The sequence below is a fragment of the Pleurodeles waltl genome, chromosome 3_1, assembly GCF_031143425.1.
Source record: "Pleurodeles waltl isolate 20211129_DDA chromosome 3_1, aPleWal1.hap1.20221129, whole genome shotgun sequence".
NCBI lineage: Eukaryota > Metazoa > Chordata > Amphibia > Caudata > Salamandridae > Pleurodeles > Pleurodeles waltl.
In genome coordinates, this window is record NC_090440.1 from 106,955,967 (window position 1) to 106,978,309 (window position 22,343).

Consider the following 22,343-nt stretch of genomic DNA (forward strand, 5'->3'; position numbering starts at 1 on the left):
ACCTAGGTGCACTGCTGAGGTGCCCAGTGTCATTTTAAAGGCAGGCCTGCCTTGCTGGCTGCTTTTAAATTAAAGTTATATGCAAATTCGACTTTGGAATTAAAGGTACTTCCAAAGTCTTAAACTACCTTATTTTTACATATAAGTCACCCCTAAGGTGTGCCCTATGTGCCCCTAGGGCTGGGTGCCATGTAACTATAAGCAGGGACTTTATAAAAATAGATTTATAAGCCCTGGTGAGGTACAAACAGCCAAATTAGTTTTTCCCTCATTGAAGTAAATGGCCTTCATAGGCTAGAATGGGCAGACTTTATTTTAAATTTTAAAGTCTCCTTAAATGTTGCATACCAAGAATTTGGTATCAAATTAATTGTTGTAATAAATCCTACAACTTCCAGTTGTTGGATTTAATATAACTAGTTCAGGTAAAAAGTTTAGACTTTACCTAAAAAGTTGCCAATTTCAGCTCTGCATTGTTTTTGCTGCTGTGCTCTGATTGGCCAGCCTGCAGCAGCTTCTGCCAGGCTACCTTGATTAGGTGTGAAGTGGCCTGGCCTCACACAAAGGAATGTGCTTGGGGGAGAGAATCTCCCCTCAGCAGATGGTGAGGCAGGAAGGGGGAGGGCTGCCAAACTGGTCTTCAAAGGCAGAGAAGGACATTTGCAGCACCCAGCAACACCCCCACATCCTGCAACCCCAGACAATTAGGTGCCCCCTTGATTAGATTAGGAGAGGGCAGGAGAGGGGTGTGTTTATGATTTTTAGCCACACCAGTGGGTGGGCTCAGCCAGATGTAACCTCCAAAAATCAGATTCATCCATGTTGGATTTTTAGAGACTGTTGCCTTCTGGGATGGATTTTTGCCACACTTCCCAGGAAGTGGTCATCACAGGGGGACGACCCTGTCCCTGATTGGAGAACCAGGGCCCCCCTGCTTTTCACCCAGGAGCAAGGATAAAACTGGCAGACCTGCACCCACACCTCAGATCCCCTCCAGAATTCAACAAGAAAGGAACTAAAGAAGAAGAAGGACTGCCCTGCTGGACCCCTGGCCTGCACCTGGACCCTGCACTCAGAAGGACTGCACCAGCTGCACACTTGGGCTTCACCACAAGAAGGACTTTGCCTGGCTTCAACTGGTTCAAGGAGGGACTCCCTGTTTGCTACAGGTGAAAAATTGCTAAACCAGAGTCCCCTGCACCAACTCCTGAAGAAAGCGACCAGCTGACCACTGTCCAGTGGCCAAAAAGGAGTTTGCGCCAGGTGCATTCTGGGAGTTGAAGTCCGCACCCCCAAGGACCATCACAGAACTTCTGGACCCTTGGGGTGAGCTGTGGACCCCAAAAGAACCTTAAAAGAACATCTGGGTGAAGCCCCAGAAGTTTGGAAAAGATTGGAGAATTTTTTAAAAAAAGCTCCATAAAGTGACCGACCTGACGCGGAAATTCTAGCCGGCTTGCCTCAACCGCGACCCGGCCTGACTTCGTGGTTCGTCCCGGTAAAGAAAAACATCCAAAAAAGAGACTAAGTCCGAAGGTAAAAAGTTGACCGGGACCTCCCAGCCATCGAATCCGAGAAGGGCTCCACGGACGTCGGATCAAGATCCAGGTTTACCCCAGTCGAAGGATTTTCATCTCGAAAAAACGACTAAGTCCGAAGGTAAAAATCACCACCGAGGAAACCGACTTCGCGTATCCGGACAAGGGCTCCAGGAGGTCGGATTCAACTGGCAGGTTCGTCCCGGGGAAGAAAAACATCAAAAAAGAGACTAAGTCAGAAGGTAACGTTTTAACCGAGGCCTCCCGCGACCTGTAGCCGAGCAGGGCTCCATCGCGGTCGGCCTGAAAGTTTGACTTTGCCCCGGTCGAGGTGCAACCAGATGACCCGATTGGCGCTTTTTGTTTCTAAGCGCTAGAAAAGTAATAATTCTTTAAAAATTCATATCTCCGGTTCCCCTGAACCGATTTTAATCGTTTTTGTGTCATTTTAAAGATAAAAATATAAACTATTTTTATAAATTGGTTTTGGATTTTTAAACTGTTTCCTGAGTTTTATTTAATTACTGTTTTGTGATATTTGAATGCTTTACACTTTGTCTCCTAAGTTAAGCCTTGACGCTCGATACCAAGCTACCAAGGGTTGAGCTGGGATTAATTTACTGAGACCCAACTGTACCTATGTGGAGGTTGGTGGCTTGTTGCTAGGTGTAGGTACCTACCTGCCCTACCAATAACCCATTTTCCAACAATCACTATGTATCATTCAATTTTGTCTCTTGTAAGATTGATTGTAGACCTTTTTCTTTCCGCCGTGCTTTTGCTCTTCATTGAGTTCAATATTTTTCAGAAAGTTTCCATGGCAACTTAATAGGCACACCCAGATTAGGTATCAACACAGAGAAACTCTGGTCAGCCCCTGATTGCTGTACACAACCACCAGTAAATTCCACAAAAATGTGAGTCTAGTTCATGCAGTGTTAACAATTTTAGATGCCAGAAAACAGAATATAATTCCTAAATATGTTTTGAGAAATAGAGGATAAAACTAATAAGCAGAGACCAAACAGTGCTTAATTTGTGCTTCTTGTTTCCGGTACTTATTTTTGAGGGCCGGCGCTTATTTTTCTGCCTCAAACATTTTCCTGAGAGCAAAAGACACACATGTGAAAGAATGGGGAAGAGAAAAACGAAAAAGCGTCACAATGGGAGAAAACAGAAAACTGAAAGAGTGAGCTGAAGGGGCAGGGATTGGCTGTAAATGGATTAAAGAGGCCCAAGATGGCTTCAGGATTACGTTGCCTTAGCGTTCCGTGCTCGCACCTTTGATTGCAGCAGCCGCATGTGTAATAGAAGGACTTTGAGTGCCGGAATGTTTTAATTTTCAAATTAAGCACTGTGATCAGAAGTAGGTAAAGAGGACCATAGAGACTAATATTTAAATTTTGAGGCCAAAAAGCTTCAGTAATCACGAAGTGCTAAAGTCAGTTTCTACTAGTCACATGACGTTACTTACTGTGGTGAGGCAGAGTTCAGGTTAGCCAAGTGGGTCACACTGGTCAAAGATTTTATCTTGAGACTTAGGCCCTCATTATGACCCTGGCGGCCATGGTAGCGGTCTCACTCTCGACGGCCGGCGATGAAGACTGCCACATTATGAGTGTGGCGGGTTGGCCTGTGCCGCCAGGGCGGTTGGACAGCCAGGCCAGAGATTAGCATCTCTGACCAGGCGGTCCACTGAAGACTGCCGGCGGTATCACAAGTAGGCTTTTCACCATGGTTTCCGCAGTGGTAGCACACATTTCTTTCCTGTCCCTAGCAGACGACTTCCCCTACCCCCCCTTTAATCCCAATACTCTCCCACCCCCATCCATACCAGAATCCCTCAACCCCCTTCCAGTACTGCAACCCCTCCTCCTCCCTGCATACACTCACACCCAAATGGACCCCGCATACACTCACTCACCAACACTTACATACACGTATTCACTCATACACATCCATACATGTTCACTCACACGCATCTATATACTCATTTACTCACACACATCCATACACGTTCACTCACACGCATCCATAAATGCATTTACTCACACGCATCAATACACGCATTCACAAAAACATTCTAACACGCACTCACTTCATCAATCATATAGGCATGCAAACACCCACACACACATGCATACACACTTACATTCACACACATAGACAACACACACACACAACCCCGTATCTGTCAAGGACCATTCCCTGCTCGGACACATTTGCTGCCTCATCCTGGTCAAGGTTTTACCCTCACACTTTTTTGTTTTTTGCACTCCACAAGTGACAGTGGGATGAGGCAGGAAGATGAAGCTGGGCAGGGCTCCATGCAGCTTTAAACCTTTAATGTGAGGTCCTACTGAAACTTTTTTCGGCATAGCAAAAAGCTCTAAATGAGAGGAGACTTGTTTTCTTGCTCATCGAGCATGCTTCTTTCCTGCTAGAACCTCAGCACCTTGTTCAGTCCTCCAGAAGCAGAAGAAATTAGTATGTCCCACTTTTTGTCTGTCTGCTGGTAACGTTCTTGGTCACTCTTGCAGCCCTTAGGTCTTCCTGCTAGGCTTCTAAGTTCTAGTTCTCTCTCCAACCATGTCTCCTACAGGATCCAGTCCTGAGTGGTCAGCTGGGCTTTTTGGCAGTCAAGTCCTACAGCTAATGGAAGGCCAAACACTTGGACCTTAGTAAACAGTTCCAGTACATGCCAGCAGGAGTCACTCATATTCTTGCACTTGCTAGTGGTTTGGGAATTCCCAATAGTCAATCATAACTACCTTGTATCATCCCTAGATACCTCTCAGCACTTCTCTCCTGGTTTCACGCCAAATCTTCTCATCAGCCCTAAGATGGCTCTTAGCATTGTCTACCTTTCCACAGGTCTAATACTGACCATCACAACATTTAATTGAGTTGTTGTTAGGGGTTCCTGGAAGTGTGACTATTATCAAGTTAGTGCAAAATGAATAGATTTCCTAGCCCACGTTATAATTTGAACCCGAGTGATGGATGCAGAAGTTACCTTTTCTCAAATTCTGGACATAGTAACCAGATTGCAACAGATAGATGGTTTAATGAGCTCAGAGAACAAGACTTTACAATCCAACTTAATTTAAGTCAAACAAGAATTTTGTTCTTTATCAGAGCCAGAAACCCCAAAGACAAAACTTGGATTTCATTGTTTTTAGTAGCTAAGACCACTAGTTCTTGGCCCTTGCAGCTCCAGTATGACATTACAAATGAGGCCCAGCTAAAAGAACTACCACAGGATCGATAGGAAAAAGGATTTTCCTGTTAGAAAAAACCCTCACCCACCAGGGTTACCTCTTGGTGGCATGCTTCTTCATTGGGTTTCTTCCCATTCCCCTACGGAGCGGGGTGTGCTACGACGTACGGGATACGTGGGAGCACTGATGTAGTCTTGTCAATGTGAATCACAGGAGGGTTAGGAGAGGTGGGGTGGTTCAGTTAAAAAATACCTGTCTCCTAGGATTTCCAATGATTTAATTGATCTCTTGGAGGCGGTGTGATTAAAAAGGGGCTGCGGAAGGGGGGATGTAATGTACCTGACTTCCTAGTTTACATATTTCGGAGCCTTAACCTAGGCTTCTCTTGAGGACCAAGGTGGACTCCCTGGTGCCACTACTTGTTTGACTACCTCTAATGAAAGCATAAATAATACATGATCCGTGATATGGTGAAATTCACCTTACACATGTGGTGTCATAAGATGATACCTATTGTTTATGGTGTCCGTCATTGATACTCAGTAGTATTTAGATTCTCATATCATAGCTCCTCCGGGAGGGGTGTGTGTTTGTGGTCACACTTTCCTCAAAGCAAAGCTCCCACTCTGTACCTAATGCTTACCTTCCCGGGCTCCAGTGTGACGCCATAGGTATTATATGAATGAATGAATGCAGAATTTGTAACACACATGGCTACTCAAAAAGAGTGTCCCAGCACTTAGCGGAATGTAAGGTAAGAAAATGTACAGAAAGACTAAATTGCAAAAAGCCATGAGTTACTTTCTAAAAGATCTCATGCCTTCAATTTAACGCAGTTCAGCAGGAAGCCTATTTCATGTTTGTGGGCCCAGAAGGGAGAAGAATCTGTCTCCTGCCTTTTCTAGCCGGACCCTGGGAACTTTGGCCAAGTGGCCACGGGAAGACCACAAGATTTTCGAAAGAGTATAATGATGTATCCTGGAAGACATGTATTCTGAACCAGAGTGGTTCATTGCTCTATGCAGAAGAACAAGGGTTTTCAATAGAATCCTCCTAATAAAAGGGAGCAGGTGCAGGTTCCTCAGATACAGCTAGACAGATGCTCAATTAGGTAAATTGAGAGCTAGAGGAGCTGTTGCATTCTGGACCGTTTGCAATTTGCTCACCAAAGACATTATAAAAGACATTAGCATAAACCAGCCTGGGCGTAATCGAGGCCAGGATCACTGTTAATGTCCCTGGTGTGCAAATAAGACCAAAACACATACTAATTACCATGTTGATTTGATTATGCAGGGTCAGCTGTTTATTAAACATAATACCCAAATATTTTAGTGTGTCAGCTTGAAGGATGGGCTAGGAGGCCCTGTCCAGCCAGTGTGCTTCCAGGTTAAGGTTGAAATTGTAGCCAAACCTGAGAACCTCTCTCTTATGGGAGTTTCACTTCAGTTGATAGAAACTCATCCATTGAAAAACTGCAGATAAGCAGGGTTTAATGGCTTCTTGGCAGCTGACTTGCCTTTCCAAAAAGAGAACACAAGCTGTGACATAGGCAACCAAAATTATCTTGCCCCAAAAAAACTTAACCAATGCCTCTGGAAGGGTCATATAGATGTTAAACATAGTAGGGCTAAAAGCTGAGCCCTTGGGCACACCTACTAGGGCACAGCTATTACCAGATGAGACAAGTGGCAACCAAACTTTCTGGCATCTGTCCTGAGGGAAAAGATTTCAGCCACTTCAATGCTGTGCCCCTTGGCTGATGGGACCTTGCTACGCTGGCAAACTGCTGGATCGAAAAATGTGTTTACTATATTAAAGAATTATTTTGGCTTTATTTCCTGCCGGTTCAGTAATTCCCTCATAAAATGTCCTTTTAGTGGAATAATTGTTAAGTGCTGTTTTGTAATTAGATTTATCCTTGGATTTGTAGTTTTTGTGCCAAGCTCTTTCTGCCTTTTTACAATTTTTTTCACTCCTGCTTCAAGGTATCGTTGAACCAGGAGCAAGAGAACTTAGCTCGACCTGTCCAACTCTCTGGAAGGGTGGATAATTGTTCCACCTAAGCCTGGATCCACTTATTGAAATCCTAGACATCTGAATCCAGTGGACCCAAAAAATTGGCAGTGTATTTTCCAGGGCCCTTAGCAGGCTGTCCTTAGAAACCCTGGAATAAGTTAGATTCTGGGCCAGATTGTGGAAATTTATCTCCGCCTCCATTGGAGCAGCCTGCCAGCTAAAATGGATCAGTTGATGGAAGAGGGAGGGGGTTGGACATGCTAAAGCACTTATTAGAGAAAATTAGGTTGATAGTATTGTCACCAATGCGTGTAGGTTTGGTGACTGCTTGTTAAAGGCCTCAGGAGGGGTCAGAATATTGTTAAGACTGATCGTATCTTTGTCTGAGGAGGCGCCCAAGAGTATATTCAAATTTCCTATTATAGTGCATTGCGAAAAGCTCAAAAGCATGCGCAAGAGATTGGCTCATTAAGGGAATTCAAGAAGAAGCCTGCTGGACCCGGTTCCCTATAATTCAAAAAGCCACCAACAGACTGTTGGGCATTCAATGATAAGCAAAAAACTAAAACTTTAGCCTCAAGTAAGTCACCAACAGGAAAAGTGCAGCATGATTACATGTGCTTAAAAATAATAGCAATTCTTCCTCTTCTCCCATTGGCTCGGTCTAGGTTCTGAATCTTATATACAGTAGGAATAGCTGTTCCCGAAATTTGTTAGGATGAGGCTGACAGCCAACTTTTAATGATGAAAAGCAAATTAGGCCTAACATCACAAAGCAGGTCACATACACAAACCACATGCTTTTGAAGAAAGCATGTTATAATAAGGAAACTTTAATACGGTCTTTACTTTTGTTGGGTTAGTAATTACAGTGAGAGTTCGATGGACATGACTTACTAGCAGAAGTGCAGAGTGCAGTATGAATTCATGCCCACAAGTACAACTGTGCAACAACTTTAGCAAATTGAGAGAGATTTTCTGGTGATGCCAAAAGGTTTACCTTGTTCCTCAATTATTTGTCCCTTGCATTTCCTTTGAAAACCCATGGCATTTACTGATAACCAAACCAAAGTAGCCTTTGTTCTAGCTTACTTAATTAGTCATTGGGAATAATGTCAGTAGCTAATTTGTGTTTTATGCATGGTCACCCTAATTTTGTTGCCTTTTTCTGAACACTATATTTGCTGGTATTAGGAAATGTGCTTTGTGACACTACTATGACGTGTGCTGTGGCCCTAAAATAGTAGTGGTAAAATTTGGTTTTACCCAATTGGTCCATTAAACTGCCCTGTAAGACTATTGCAGATGATGTGGACAAGGCTAAAATGCTCAGTGGAGTGGAAGTTAAATGTTCTATGTGGGATGCATTGTGTATTTACACCTCAGACCTATATGAGTAACTTATACGTCTAACAGGGGCACCACTGTGCTCTAGCTTGGATGCATTTTAAATGCACTGTGGTAACGCCAGTCTTGGCATGCTGTCAGAGCTAGCAGCCCCAATCCACTGGTCCTCCCACTGTGGACAGTCTCCACCTCCTGCACCTCCATCTATAGCTCCCATTTACTGTGATCTGGTGGAAGTGATAACTTCCACCCTCATAAATTACTAGCCTACTTTCTAAGTCTGTCTCCCAACTGTGGGTTGGGGGGTGGGGCATGTTCTAGCCTCTGCTCCTGAAGGCTACTTTCCCCTGAGGCCATACTGGTCACCACTGTAGACTTTGAACCAGTAGGTGGTTCCTTAGGACAGAGAGGAAACCACTGCTTGCTTCCTAACTGGAATCATTCAAAGCACCAGAGTTGGATATGGGGTGCCCTAAGCTACCGCCCACCGAAACATCCCCACTTCTTTCTCTGAAGAGGCATTGGAACCCTTTCCCCCACCTTATTCTGGGACCTGTGTCCCCTTGGACCTCCCTTTCACTCTGCTTGGAGTGGGGGGGACTTGAGCTACCTTTCTTGGAGTCACTCCCAGCTACCTTCTTTGACACACTAATACAAGTCCAGAGGTCAGTCTATTAAGCAAACACCCTGGGTACAGAAAGCTTGGTGTCTCTCCAGTGTTGAGCACACTGTAAAGCAGTTACTAAACATGTTTTCTCTTACAGGTTAACCCACCCTTACTGGAGTAGTCCACAAAATCTACCCAAGAATGGTCAGACAAGGGCTGCCTTCATGGGAACATTGGACCTCTGGTCAGCTACCTCTGTGGACATCAGGGTATCCCTCCCATCTTTTGGCATGTGCTTCCAAAAGCTAGCCCCCAGTCCTCCTCTGGGGCCATGTACATACACAGGGCTACCTCATATAAAGTAAGGCACTTGCTAATACCACCCCACCTCGCACCAGGTCTTTGGGTATGTGGACCCTCTTATTTCCAATTGACACTGGATTGTTGCTGCCACCATTGCTGCAGGACTCCGAGAGCTGTTTGGCTTTTAATTGCAACTCGTTCGGACTCTTCTCATGAGCTAAGATATTTTTTTTTTCTTCCAAGGGCCTCTCAGCCTTCTCCTTTGCCAAGATTCTCGCTGCTTCAGCCTTTTCCTCTTCCAGAGCCGAGCTTCCTATTCTCCAGGTCCCTGTTTGCAGATGCTTCCTCTCTTTCTGCCTCAAATTTTAGTTTGTCCAGCTGCATTGTGAGCTTCTTTTTATCCCTGCTGTCCTTCAACTCCTTTGGCAACAGGTTGTGCAAATTGGCACTGCTTCCTTCTCTGTTAGGAAATCTCATTCCTGTAGCCAAGTTGTCCTCCTGCTACTGCTCTATCTCGTGGCCTGTGGGCAGGCCATCTCCCTCCTTCTCAATTTCCTCCACCTCTTCATGTGCTGTATATTGCAGCTGGTGGGCCTCCTCCCAGGCTCTGATGGTTATCTGGAGAACCTTTTTCTTTGAACTCTTTGTCACCGGCAGCACCATCTCCTTCCACTGCTGCTTCGGCTCCACCACAGTGTACTCCTCAGTGTTGCTGAGGTATCTTTTTATTATGCCAAACAAATGTTACAGATCCAGTGGTATGAGGCAGGAATTTATTTTGGAAAAATGGGTCCTCATGGAGAATGTGAAAAGTCAACTCTGATGCCCGATTATTAGTATTAGGGTTTTTTAGTTTTACACAAATCACTGAGTGACACTATACAGACACAAGTACTGGCTCCCACCACTGAACACAAGTGTAAGAAACTGGGTTATTAGGTGAGGGGGTTCGAGCCATACTCAAATAATAAGCAACAATCCAAAATCCAATCATCACTTCTAAGCTATCTGTTTATACATTTTTCTTTATAAAGAAAGATATCAGACCTTAAAATGGATGTCTAGTATGTCCTCATATAAATGTGAGGCCAGTGCTAGCAATGTGAAGATGACCGTGAGTGTGTATAATGAAGAATCCTTTTTACTACCCTCTTTAAATTACATTTAAATATTCAATTTGGTTTTAACTCCTTTAGACATAAGTTCACCGCACTGTCATTCAATTGAAAATGACGCTGTTTGGAAAATATCACCTCTTTGAGTTGCAGAACTTTAATTAGTGAGCCTTAAACTCTAGCCCTTTTAAAAATGCTTAATTGAGAGCGCTGATAAGTGCCAGCATAGTGCATTAAAGGTTGAGTGATACCTTCAATGTGTTTCTCATTCCTACTGGTTTAATTGTTAGGCACATCTAACATACTTATAATCATTTCACATTTAGCTGATTTTAGTGTACTTCATTGTAGGGAGAGTATTGAAGTTAGTGGTAGTGGTGAGATTTGGGTGATTTTAACGTTGAAGTTGGGAATTTATGAGTATATTTGTATGTTTGAGAGAGCTATTGGATGAAAGATATTATGTTGACAGGCAAATTAGTGAAACACTTGAGTTAAAGGGACTTCCACATGCTACAGCGTAAAAAGCAGAGAGGACAAAGGGCCCGATTTATATGCTGGTGGAAATGGTACTTTTTTGTCAAAAATGAAATCCCATTGTGGGTTTTGTTTAAAAAAAAAAAAAAAAAAAAAAAATTAAAAATTTTTTTGTAAATTTGTCATACAGCTCTGTCATGTTTGACTGTCAGGTGTCAAAGTTACAATGCATGCACAGTTTCTGTGAATGCTAGAAATGTCTGTCAGCCTGATGGACATTTTTAAATTTGCCTGTCGGGACCTCCACCAAGGAAAAGGCTTGCCTATATTTAAATCAGACCCTAAATCTGTTAGCCATTAGATTAGTGGTTATGTATATTGCCTAATATAGTTCAAATGAAAGTAGGGTGGTAGTGTGACAGTATAAATATTGTCTGTCGCTTTCTTATGTATATTTTTATGCACAAACACATTTCATTAGGCTTTATGTGTGTGGGTTACAAAGACCAAATGGCAACAACGGAAGTTAGAGTTCAGAGAGAATGGTTGCCGGTCCTACCCTTTGGTCCTTCTTCCCTTCATACACGCTACATCTTAATTTCCACAATGGACCACCGCTTCCTATGCCCAAGTATGAATGTGTCCCAAGTTTGAATACCCTTCAGGGCATTAAGCTTCCTAACTGGTGACAAGCTCAAAGGCTAGAGCTTGAGGGGGTGGGCTCTCACTTTGTTTCTTTAGCATCTGCTGTGCTTTAGAGCAGGACACAGAGCCTCCTATGTGCGACAGAAGCTACATCTAGCACACAGACATATTTTTCCTCTCTTCCTGTCATGCTCTTTCTCCCCCATACTCCCACCCCACCCTCATTAAAGACTCAAGGCCCCTTGGAGTGAGACACATCACCATCCACAATTTGAAAACTTCTGCTTTAAAGCAACATCTAAAAGTGGCCTACCTAACTGATGCCGTCAATATGTGCAACCATTTTAATAATGTTTGAGGCATTTAGTCAAATAACGGCACAGATGGTGGATTACATGACAGGAGGAGTAAATTAATATTTGTGCTGTAAAACTCAGGGGATCTTTATCAGTGGTCCTGAGGTTAGGATATTCAGAGACTGATTTAAATCTGGAATTCAGTGCTGAGGCACAGAAAACATTGAAAGGCTAAATAGTAGGTTAGTTGGTCGTGTAATTTGTAAATGGCGTCAAGAAAGAGAGATTTGTCTGAGAGGGAGAAGGAGGGGGAAAGCGGAGTATGCTACACCATGTGTGTTTATACACAACGTTGACCAAATCATTTGATACAGTAGGATGATACAACTTGATGTTTAATTCCAACAGAGTGTGTTGCTAATTTCATAATCAAAATTGTGTTTGTGAAATATCGGACGTCCCTGTAAAAACACGTTGTTGAATTTTTTGGAACAAAAATTTGGGCTAATGTAATTGATAACGTCATCAGGACTTGTTAGTGCTGAAAATATTTCAGAAAAAGGCTTCATGGTATCTCACAATGTAGTCTAAGACAGCACTAGGTAGGGATACCATCTCTTAAAACTTCATCATATGGACATTTATTTGCACCATTTTCCCTCTTGTAATGTATATCTATTGATCTTCAAACCTGAACTCTGGTAGTGCACATGCCTACACCCTCCCTAGTGCCACGCAATACCAAAGTACAATTTCTGTCAGCGAAACATAACATCCAATTTCTGCCTATATCTTACTTGGCTTACTTAAAATGTATGAACGTCTTTACAGGTCCACTCTGCACGTGATGGCAAGGCCTCAAGTAAATGTTGTTTTTCGCTTTTATCTAAAATTTGATGTAGTTTAGTGTTGTACTGTCTCAGTTCGAAACTGTGTAGTTGTTTTTTTTTCCTGTGGTAGTGTATGCTCTCTCCTTGCACGGTGTGTTTGGGTACACGACCAGCCAGGTAGAGATACCATCCCTGGGGCTGGTGTGGTGAACTGTTTTATTGAGACTATGTAGTTTCATTCATAATATGCTAAAAAGAGATAAAAAGTCAGTTTCTTTCTATTTTGTTGGTGGGTGTTTTAGAATTTTTCCTGGCGGTGGAACGCTAGGTCGAATTGTGTTTTTACACAGAAGAATGTTCAATTCCGTGTCACAAATATGTGGCAATTTCTTTACCAAATGTTGCCTTGGTGTGTTGAAAGGCAAAGCTGGCTTGAGTGATCAAAATGTCTGCCCACTCAACTTAAGCTTCTTCTCACTCAAATGTTAAGATGAATATATTGATTTTATTTATTCAGAGCTGAACTTTAAATAACTTGTAGGCACACAATGAGGAACTATTAATTATTGGGCCTAACCCACTTTAATATTTTTAATCACAATCGAGATATTCCGAATTTACCCTGTGTTTAAGATGAAACTTTATTCAGTTAGAGTGCATGCGATAATTTTAAGGTAACATTCTATTCTGTTTTTACTACAGGAGAAGACAGCAATGGAGTAATATTTGAAAATAACTCAACAGCAGACCCCGAACTTCCTGGAAACTCAGAGGTAAGACCCACAATTCAATGTTGGGAATATTTTATTATCTTCTGCACTTGACGTTTAGTGCAAAATATTTTACTGGTTGTTTTGGATAACGCCGTGCTGTTCTCCATCATCTAGCTGAATTGTTCTGTGTTGCTGTGTAGTAATATCCAAGAATTAGAAAGTAATTTACTGATGAGATGGGTGCACATTTATAATACATCCATGCTCAAATTCTCATATGTTAGTGATAGCAGCATTCACAGGACAGCTTTTATTTTCACTGGTGGGCTACGACATAGCGAATGGATGTCCATGTTCAACGAGCACTTAAAAGTAAGCAGGACCACAAATGTGGTTTTGGGAAACATTACAAGATCTATTACAAAGATGCAGGACTTGAGGATAATGAAGGGTTACTGTGATGTGGAACTTTGTAATTAGGGAGAAACAGTTGGATATAAACTACCAAAGCTATATTTTTGACAGTAATCGCGATGTTCAAATTTAATTTGATGAAGCGTTTTGAATCCCTTTGGCATCTGGATCTTCCATGCCAGCTCTTTCAGATTTTATACTCCTGGAGATGATGATCATGTAGGAGTTTCATTTTTCGTGTTAATATTTTAATGCCCTTTAAAATCTTAGTTGCCTACTTACCTCAACATGTCATGAAGAGGTGCTGAAACAGCATGTTGAATGCAAACTTATGCGTAAGTCTGTGTCCCAAATGTGTGGCACACCAGTATGTTTTTGTCATGTGCTATCAAACTGTGGTAGGCAAGGTTAGGATTAGCATGGGTGATGAAAAGGTATATTCAGTATGCCATAGGTCTGATACGTGTTGTGGGCATGAACTCCGATATTAAAGAGAGTAGCACTCCCATATTTGTTGAAGGTGTATGCAAACGGTGGAGAAAGTGTTTGGCACTGGGGATGAACATTCCTTCCTTTAAAGATAGGCAAACAAGGTTAGGTAAAATGAAGCAGAAAACAAAACAACTAAAAATGTCCATAGGGTTAATGAGAGGAACAGCCTATGAAATCAAGTGTGGCACAAAACCTAAAAATATTCCTCACTTAAGGTACCAGCCCAACCTTCGCCTCCAAACACTGCTACTAACCACAGCATAACCATTTCACTACACCTAAACCTCCTCCTTAAGCTACCATAGCCCAAACATAACATTTATTCTGACCACCTAATGCTAACAGTGTTTATGTGCTGTTATGCAGAAAGAGTGGCATTAATGTAGTACTAAGTGCCAATCTACCGGTGTCAGTGTAATGGTATTGTGATATAGTTGGCTAGATGTAGAGACAGTACAAAAGATAAGTGCCTCATGGATATGATATTTGACTCTGTGGTAAAAACAGGACTAGTCTTGAAGATGGCAGGTTCACAGAGTGACTGCTACCATTTACGTTATTGGGCTGCATTTCAATTTGCAACTGATTTTATAAGTGCACAGTAATCAAAGTTGACTTGTCCAATTGATAAAACCTTTAAAAGAGGAAGTCCAAAGCTATGCAACATAAAAAAGGTACAACTGACACTTTTGGAAAGGTGGCTATTCATTGAAAGTCATTATTTTTCACTTCTTTTCAATCAGTTACCCAAGGAGATAAATCTAATTTACCTTTAATTTCTCAAACAAAATTCACACATTGGTGGTATGATAGAGTTTTATTTTGCTGTCCTGGCATGCAAACAAAAGATACATTTTAAAAAAAGGTGTAATGGTAAATTGTAAGGTATTTCCCTATGTTTTTTGTTTATTAAATGTTTGTAATGGTAATATCTGCTAATTACAAACATGTTAGCCTGTGGCTGCAAATGTTGTCAATATGTTTTTATTTAATCCTATCCAACCCTTCTATGCGGAAATTTTAAAAATAACCCACTATTTTTCTTCTTTTGGTTTGCTCATGAAAAACTTTGACTTGTGTTGTGAACTAACATAACTTCCTGCTTCTTTTGCTTTTTTTCTTTCACTAACTGCCTTTATATATTTCCCATTATGCCAATGGCAGGGAATAAGCAGCACTGAGAGTTCATTTCTCCTCTCCAATCTACAAGTGGTAAGCAGGAGGTGTCAAATGCAATGGTCTTTAACTGCATGATAATCTTCATGTAGAGGGATAGTTGGTGCATGTGCTTGTTCATCATTGTGTTTGTTTAGCAGTGACCTTTTAGGATTAATAGGTTGTATTGTGTCACATTGTGATAGTTTTCCATCTTATTGGTGTTGGTGGCATGCAACTTCTGCAATCATAAAGAAGAAGTTGGTCGAAGACGCAGACTGAGTCTGATCCCGGTTTCTGGCCAACACTTGTAGGCTTAGTGTATATACAGTTTAATTAGATTTACTAAGTCCCAGTTTCACATTTGGTAAAGGGGCTATCTGCCACAAATGTAGCAAATATCCCATCCGCTGTGCCATAGGACATAATGTACTTGTAAAAAAAAAAAAAATGAAAAGTGGATGGGATATCCACCACATTTATGACAGATTAACCCATCCTCTGCTCCAAAGTCTAAGTTAGGCTTTAGACCTAATGATGTTAGATAAATATAGTTGACAGTTAACTCAGTATGGATAAATTATGTAGCATATCTGTATTTAGAGCAACTCAAATACTTTTTATATGTCTTGTTTTCTAAGACTGTTCCTTTTGTTTGTAGTGGTATAGATGTAAATAGTATTGCGAATTGTTGAGAAACATTTTATGGCAAACCTTAGGACATGAGCATAAAACAAAAGAAAAATAGAGGATGCCTAATGTAGGACTTCCGCTTCTGAGATTTAAAAAAAAATAATAGCAGTATAGAAATAATTAAAGTGTACCACTTTAATTCAGAAACTTAAAAAAATAGAAATATGAATTGTATTTGTAAAACAAAAATGATAGCCAATGTCTACTTGTCAGATATTTAGTCCAAAATGTTCCAAGCTAAACCAGTGAGTTTGCATAGGATGAGCTTGCAGGCATCAAGCTGGTAGCCAGAAATCTTTTGCTGAGAGTAGGTCTCTATTGGTCAATGGAAATCCAAACTACTTCAAAGTATTTTCATTGATTTTCTCCCTCCCTCCCTCGTTCCCTCCCTCACCCGTTAGATTTGCTTCAGAAATGATAAAAGATTACTTTAGTTGTACTCTGCCTTATTAGTGGGCACATTGGAACCTATTGCGATTATACTGACAGCTAACAATTTTCAAAAGATAATTTAATGAAATAGCCTAAATACTGTTTCTATGATTATCCATCAAAGTCACAAAGTTATGCTACTCAGACAAGATGTAACTGGGTACTGTTTTGGTGGGACAATAGTGGTAGAACTGTTTGTGTTTTTCCATTGTGTTGAGTATAGTAGCATGATTAGAAATGGATTTGTTTGCTTTTGTACTTTGAATTCATTATTTTAGAGAGCCATGACAAAAAGCATTCATTGTTTACTGGAATATTTAAAACTATGAGCTATATTACGGGAACATTTGTGTATCTGTAAATCTAATGTTTTTCAGAGTTGCTTGGAAGAGGGCAACATTTTATTGTATCTCTCATTGTGAATCCTACATCCAGCTCTGGAGCCTCAAAAACACATATATCAAAATTGATCAGTATATTTGTAATGTTTCTTTGAGTGTGTTTTAATTACTTTCATGTAAAACTTGTGAAGGAGCAAATTGTTCCTTTCCTCTTGCTGTTCCTCCCTTAAACCCCTTTATTATGTTTCCAAATGGATATCCTCTATATTTTTACTGTTTTTCCTTAATCATTTTTAAATTGAATGTTCCCCTGTTTCTAAACAGTTACCTGCTATTCTCATCTTTCATATGCACAATTTTCTTTACTGTAATATGTTCTCTACAGTGGCGGTTCCTGCCAATGAAGGCTGGTGAGGTGGGGAAGGGGGGCCAAAGGCAGGAGGTACTGTCGGGGGAAGGGGTGGTTTTAAAAACGGACAAAAATAAAAACTTAACTGCCGCTCTGTTCCCGGCCACCTCAGTGCTGCTAGTCCTTCCGGGAGTCACTGAGGCACAAGCACAGACTCCCAATCCAGATGCTGCCCTTATGCTATACCAAGCATGAGAGCAGCACCGGGGTTGGCCTGAGCATGTTGGTTTGATGCTCATTGAGGCACAGAGATCCTGTGCCATTTCTCTACCCGACTGTGCAACACAGCTGGATTACAGAGATGTAAGTGTTTATGTCTGTTTGGCCGTCCTAAGACAATACATTTTATAGTGTTGACCACTCCTCTTCTCTATGCCTGACCTAGCCCCAACCTAGACTTGCATGGCTCAGACAGTGACAAATTAAATGCTAATAAAATTATTTTATTATCATTTTATTTGTCACTGCCTGACTGAGCAGGGAGGCGATGCTCTTCCGCTATCAAGAATGAGCTGCTCCTGGTTCTCTATTGAGCTGCAAGCTTGAACTCTGCCCACACCCTCTCTAGCTCCACATAATGCTAAGACACAGTTTCTAACAGCAACATTTAACCTCTAGACTCTGCCCGCTTCTTACTGGGTTTGGTTAAGTAGGTGGATGTGTCTACAGAGACCATTTATTTTTGGTTCAGTACCAGTAGTTTGGGGTTTTGTCTTTCTGTGTAAGCTATTTTTGCAAACGTCTTCACCATCGAAGCTAAATTGAACATTCACATATGTATAATATTCATCGACTGGCATGAATATTTGCTTCATATTATTCTTTCTTGTTTTCTTCTGGTCTACAGTAAAAAAAACTGTAGCTTGCCAGCATCAGAGTGGTTGATTTGGATGCCCTATGTGTTACATTTTCAAGCTCATCTGTGCTGGAGACGGTTGATATGGGAGATCTTATGATCCTTCTATCCTCTGGAAATGTTTGCACCAATGGTGTCAATAAATCAGAATGGCAAAAACCATAGAAGGTAGTCTATCACGTACCTCTCCTAATAACAGAAGGCGCGCTAAGTTATCAAATCGAGTCAACACAGGCACAACGTGGCGCAAAAGCAAGGGAGTTGTGAGTGCCACATGCTCTACAGCTTCCCTGGAGTCTTCAACATACATTGAACAGATGACATCCCTGTCCATCACATTCTCCTATCTTCCGCAGCACTGTTAATGATCATGCAGCTGCCGAAATGTGGTGGTTCGGTAGAAAATGAACTCATTGAAAATGTCGTCTCAACAGAGTTTCTTTTTCACCCCAAAACAGTTTGCTTTTCTGTGCAATGCAAGACCAGAATTTCTGCTATGCGGTGCCTTCCATAAAACAATTTTAAACAACAAAGAGGACAACATTTGATTTTAAAAAAAAAATGGATCATCACATTAGTCATCTGTTGGAATAAAGGGTTTTTATATTTCAACATTTTAAGTTTGTTATTTTGAGGAAATAACCTTCATGTACTAGCTATCAGTTTAATGGAGCTGAAATGTGTACATTGTTGCCCATTAGCACTGCTTTGGGCATTTAAATGGTGTGTCACAAGGTTTTGAGACACAACCTATGGCTTATGCTGCAAAAAGTATTGGGATGTATGTCATAAAAGCCTGTTTTAAGAGGATGTAGTACTCCTGTTGGTAGCATCCAAGAGACTAAATACACAGGCTGTATTAGGAAGCTATAATTTAAGAACATGCTTACACTTCTCTTTAATGCAACGCAGAGTGATACTGATTTGGACTGCTGGATATCGGTTTCCAGCAGAATCTATAAGGGATTGATCCATCCTGACAGTGTCTACAGGTGGAAAAAATAAGCCCCACAGATAACTTGAGAGAGCCATTCATTAGTGTGTAGAAACCAGTTTCCTTTTTATATACCTTTTTTCTCCTCAGACAACCTTGAGTGAAATCAGTTCTGCAACTAAAGTCACTTTGGATGCCCAACTTTGCTGGGGATCTTATTTAGCCTAAACCGATCTTGAATTGTGCTCAATTCAGATGATTGTATAAATTTCGTAGTCAGCTGGTAGAGTTGCTGATGCCGATCAACACTTCTCCCTTAATGAGTTTGAACTGATTATACAGGCATGACCCTGCCACTTACCTCCTGCTGGATCGGGGATTCTTGTATCTCAAATGTCGGGTGTAATCAAAACACAAACCCTTCCATTGGTTGTATAGATCTTAGTTAGTCAACAAGGAGAGTAGATAAGGAGCTGACATTTACAAACATTTCCAAAGAACAGTGAAGACCAATTTGGGCTTCACAGGAAAAGACGAGGAGAATTGAAATGAGTTAAAAGATTTATTAACAAAATAATCCAAACCAGATCATTAGTTCATTAATTAGTCACATTTTAGACATAATTATTACTGATTTAAATAATCTAGAAGTAAATATTTCTAAATACGGAAAAATAGAACACTGGTTCGAATTAAAGAAAAAATGCAGGTTATACAAGTGTGTTCCATAAAGGAAAATCCCTATCCTAAATTAAGGAAAGTGAAGTTGAGAAAGGTGTTTGGTTCAAGCATATAGGGTAAGCTGTCAACCTCAGAAAACCAAATGAAGGTTTCTGATGAGAGAAAGGAATTACGCTTTAGCACTCAGGCACTAGATTTTAGTACAAGCGGGAAAGATTTTCCTATTCGAAGTCGGTGAGCATCTCAGTATTACACAAAGTGTGCAAGAGTCAATAAGCAGGGATTCCTCGTGTAGTCGAAGGAACCCACACCAATTTAAATTCAACTAAATATTAGTTGCAACATTTCAATTAGTTCCCACTTTTGTGAACCAGTCATTTTCTACCATCCACTGGGAGCAAGTAAACTCACATATTTCTCAGGCTATGACAATGGTTCAAACATGACTACATCCTGGAGCTGTTACACTGGACCGAATTTGTTCCCACAAGTCGCACTTCCTGGCATCTTTCTATTTTCCCAATGAGAACCTCACTTTCAGTTGTCTAATACATAACAAATACCTAGTCAGTGGCTAACAGATGGCTTGTGGAAAAATACAGAATCTGCAGTGGTAAGAAAAAGAAAAATGTCTTGTACAAAACAACCATGTGAATATGTGTGCGGGCCTCTTAGCCTTAAACATATACAGTTGACATTCAAAATGGCATTACTATTAGTAGGCTAACCTAATTTATTACAACATATTGAGTGTTTGCTTATAATCGTCAAGTGTGGTTACTACAATTATGTGGTAGAGGTCCACACGTTATTTAACGTGGTAAATTGCACTTTATTAGTAAATGCATTTAATTTGGAAAATGAAAAAAATACACTCTATCAGTCTGCATCCATAATCACTAGTACCATGTGGTAGCACCTCACCAGAACTGTGCAATTACCATTAGCTTTAAATCCCAAGGAACAGGGATTAACGGGGCTTCCTGGATTGACCAGGGAGTAGCCATCATCTATTCCCTTTTCCTTGGGTTTTTATGCACATATTTGCCCCTTACTCCATTCAGGTGGTGTGTGTGTGGAGGCGTCTAATGTAAGGCCTGGAATGAAGGGCGGGGCTGTGGAAGGCAAGTGGAAGAAAGGGAAGATGATGGCTGGCCGAGAGGAGCAACATATGCTCCAACATGTCTTGTATGAAGGTTGGTCAGGGGCCAGTGAACGGATCTGGGCTAGGGTGCTGCCGTTTCCCAAGGCAATTTCATCAGCTGGATTTTCCAGGTGGTAAAATAAGGTTTGCTGTTCCTGCAGCCACTAAATTTGTCTGCAGGAGCAACAGAATACTCCTAATTCTACGAAGCAGACATTTTTGTTTAAGTAAAGCCAGCTCATGAATTGCTCTGTTAATGTCTTGAAACCCCCAGCTTGCATCTTACTTGTGAAGGAAGTGTTATGAAACATAAGATAGCATGCCTTCATTTAACCATGCAGTGTATCTGGAATCCTAATTTTACTAAACTGTGCACGGCTACCACCATTCCATTGCTGTACTGCTGATTTGTTGTTTTTTTTCAAGCCAACAATGGGTTTATTTTGGTTGTCTCTTGCCTGAAATTGCTTTTGTTTCAATACAAGTCAATGGGAGGAATACATTCGCCGGATTTATTTTTTATTTTTATAAATCTCCCTCTCCCATTACTGATACATGCTTCCACATATTCTGCCGTTGTTGAAATTTAAGCACACTTAATAATGTAAATCTAATACGAGATTGTAAAAAAAAATCATATATAGGGAAATAAATTTGAATCTAACAATTGAAATGCATTATACACAACACTGCACATCGAGTTGTCCCTGAAATGAAAGTCCTATACCCAGTGCTTAGTTTGTAAATAAAAATGTGCCGGCGCCCAAAGCTCTCCTCTGAAACACGGCTCCTGCAATTAAATGTGCGAGCACACATTACCGAGGCAGCGTAATCCTGAAGCCCTCTCGGACCTCTTTAATCCATTTACAGCCATTACCTGCCCCTCCTGCTCACTCTTGCAGCTTTCTCTCTTTGTGACGCTTTTTTGTTTTTTCTCTTCCTCCACCTTTCCCATATGTGTCTTTTGGTCACAGTAAATGCTTGAGGCAGAAAAATAAGTACCGGCCTTCAAAAGTAAGTGCCGGTGTCCAGCGCCGGTAACCGCAAGCTCAAATTAAGCACTGCCTATACGGCCCTAATAGCAAACATTGTGCATCATACTTGCACTGTTTTTTTTTTTTTACCCATTGACACAGTTATTGTATATTCTGTTAACAGGCCGTTATAATATCAGATTATAATGTTTGGATTAGATTTCCTTCTTATTGTTTTTTTCTATCTTTGACAAGTGGCAATGTAATAAACCGGGGATATTTCAAAGTGAGTGTTGTGTTTTAGAGACCCTTTGATTGCAAATCTAGCTCTGTTGTGATACTCTAGCAACTCTGCACAGTTTAAAGTGCCACGTTCATCTACATTTAATAAAATAACGTCATTAACTGTTGTGTGCTGAAATCATTTGAACACATCCTGCTTCCTTTGCATCAGCACTAACCACATTATATTTTTCCCATGATGCCACTGGCAGGGTATAAGCAGCACTGAAAGTACCTTTCTCATCTCCAACCTTCAAGTGGTAAGCACCAAGTGTTAGACTCCATGAGCCTCTGACTGCATGTTTGAGTGTGGGATTGTTATTTAATGCACACTAAATTATTTCAAGGAAACTTTTCCATGTTCTAAAACTCATTAACCTTTATAGAACCCCTCCCCCCCACAATAAATATTTATTTGCTTATGG

At 41.0% G+C, this 22,343-nt stretch overlaps 1 protein-coding gene across 7 annotated transcripts in view; it reads left to right on the forward strand.

The window, feature by feature from the left end:
• The window catches only part of ANO5 (anoctamin 5), a 321,868-nt gene that overhangs the window by 78,668 nt on the left and 220,857 nt on the right, over positions 1–22,343 (forward strand). For 3 of the 7 annotated variants that reach the window (XM_069221943.1, XM_069221944.1, XM_069221945.1), the window contains one exon: positions 13,101–13,171. In XM_069221943.1, coding sequence (XP_069078044.1) covers positions 13,101–13,171 — 71 coding nt within the window. Of the gene's footprint in view, positions 1–13,100; positions 13,172–15,181; positions 15,230–22,130; positions 22,179–22,343 lie in introns of all 7 variants that reach the window. The other 4 variants (XM_069221939.1, XM_069221941.1, XM_069221940.1 and 1 more) reach the window with 2 other exon arrangements.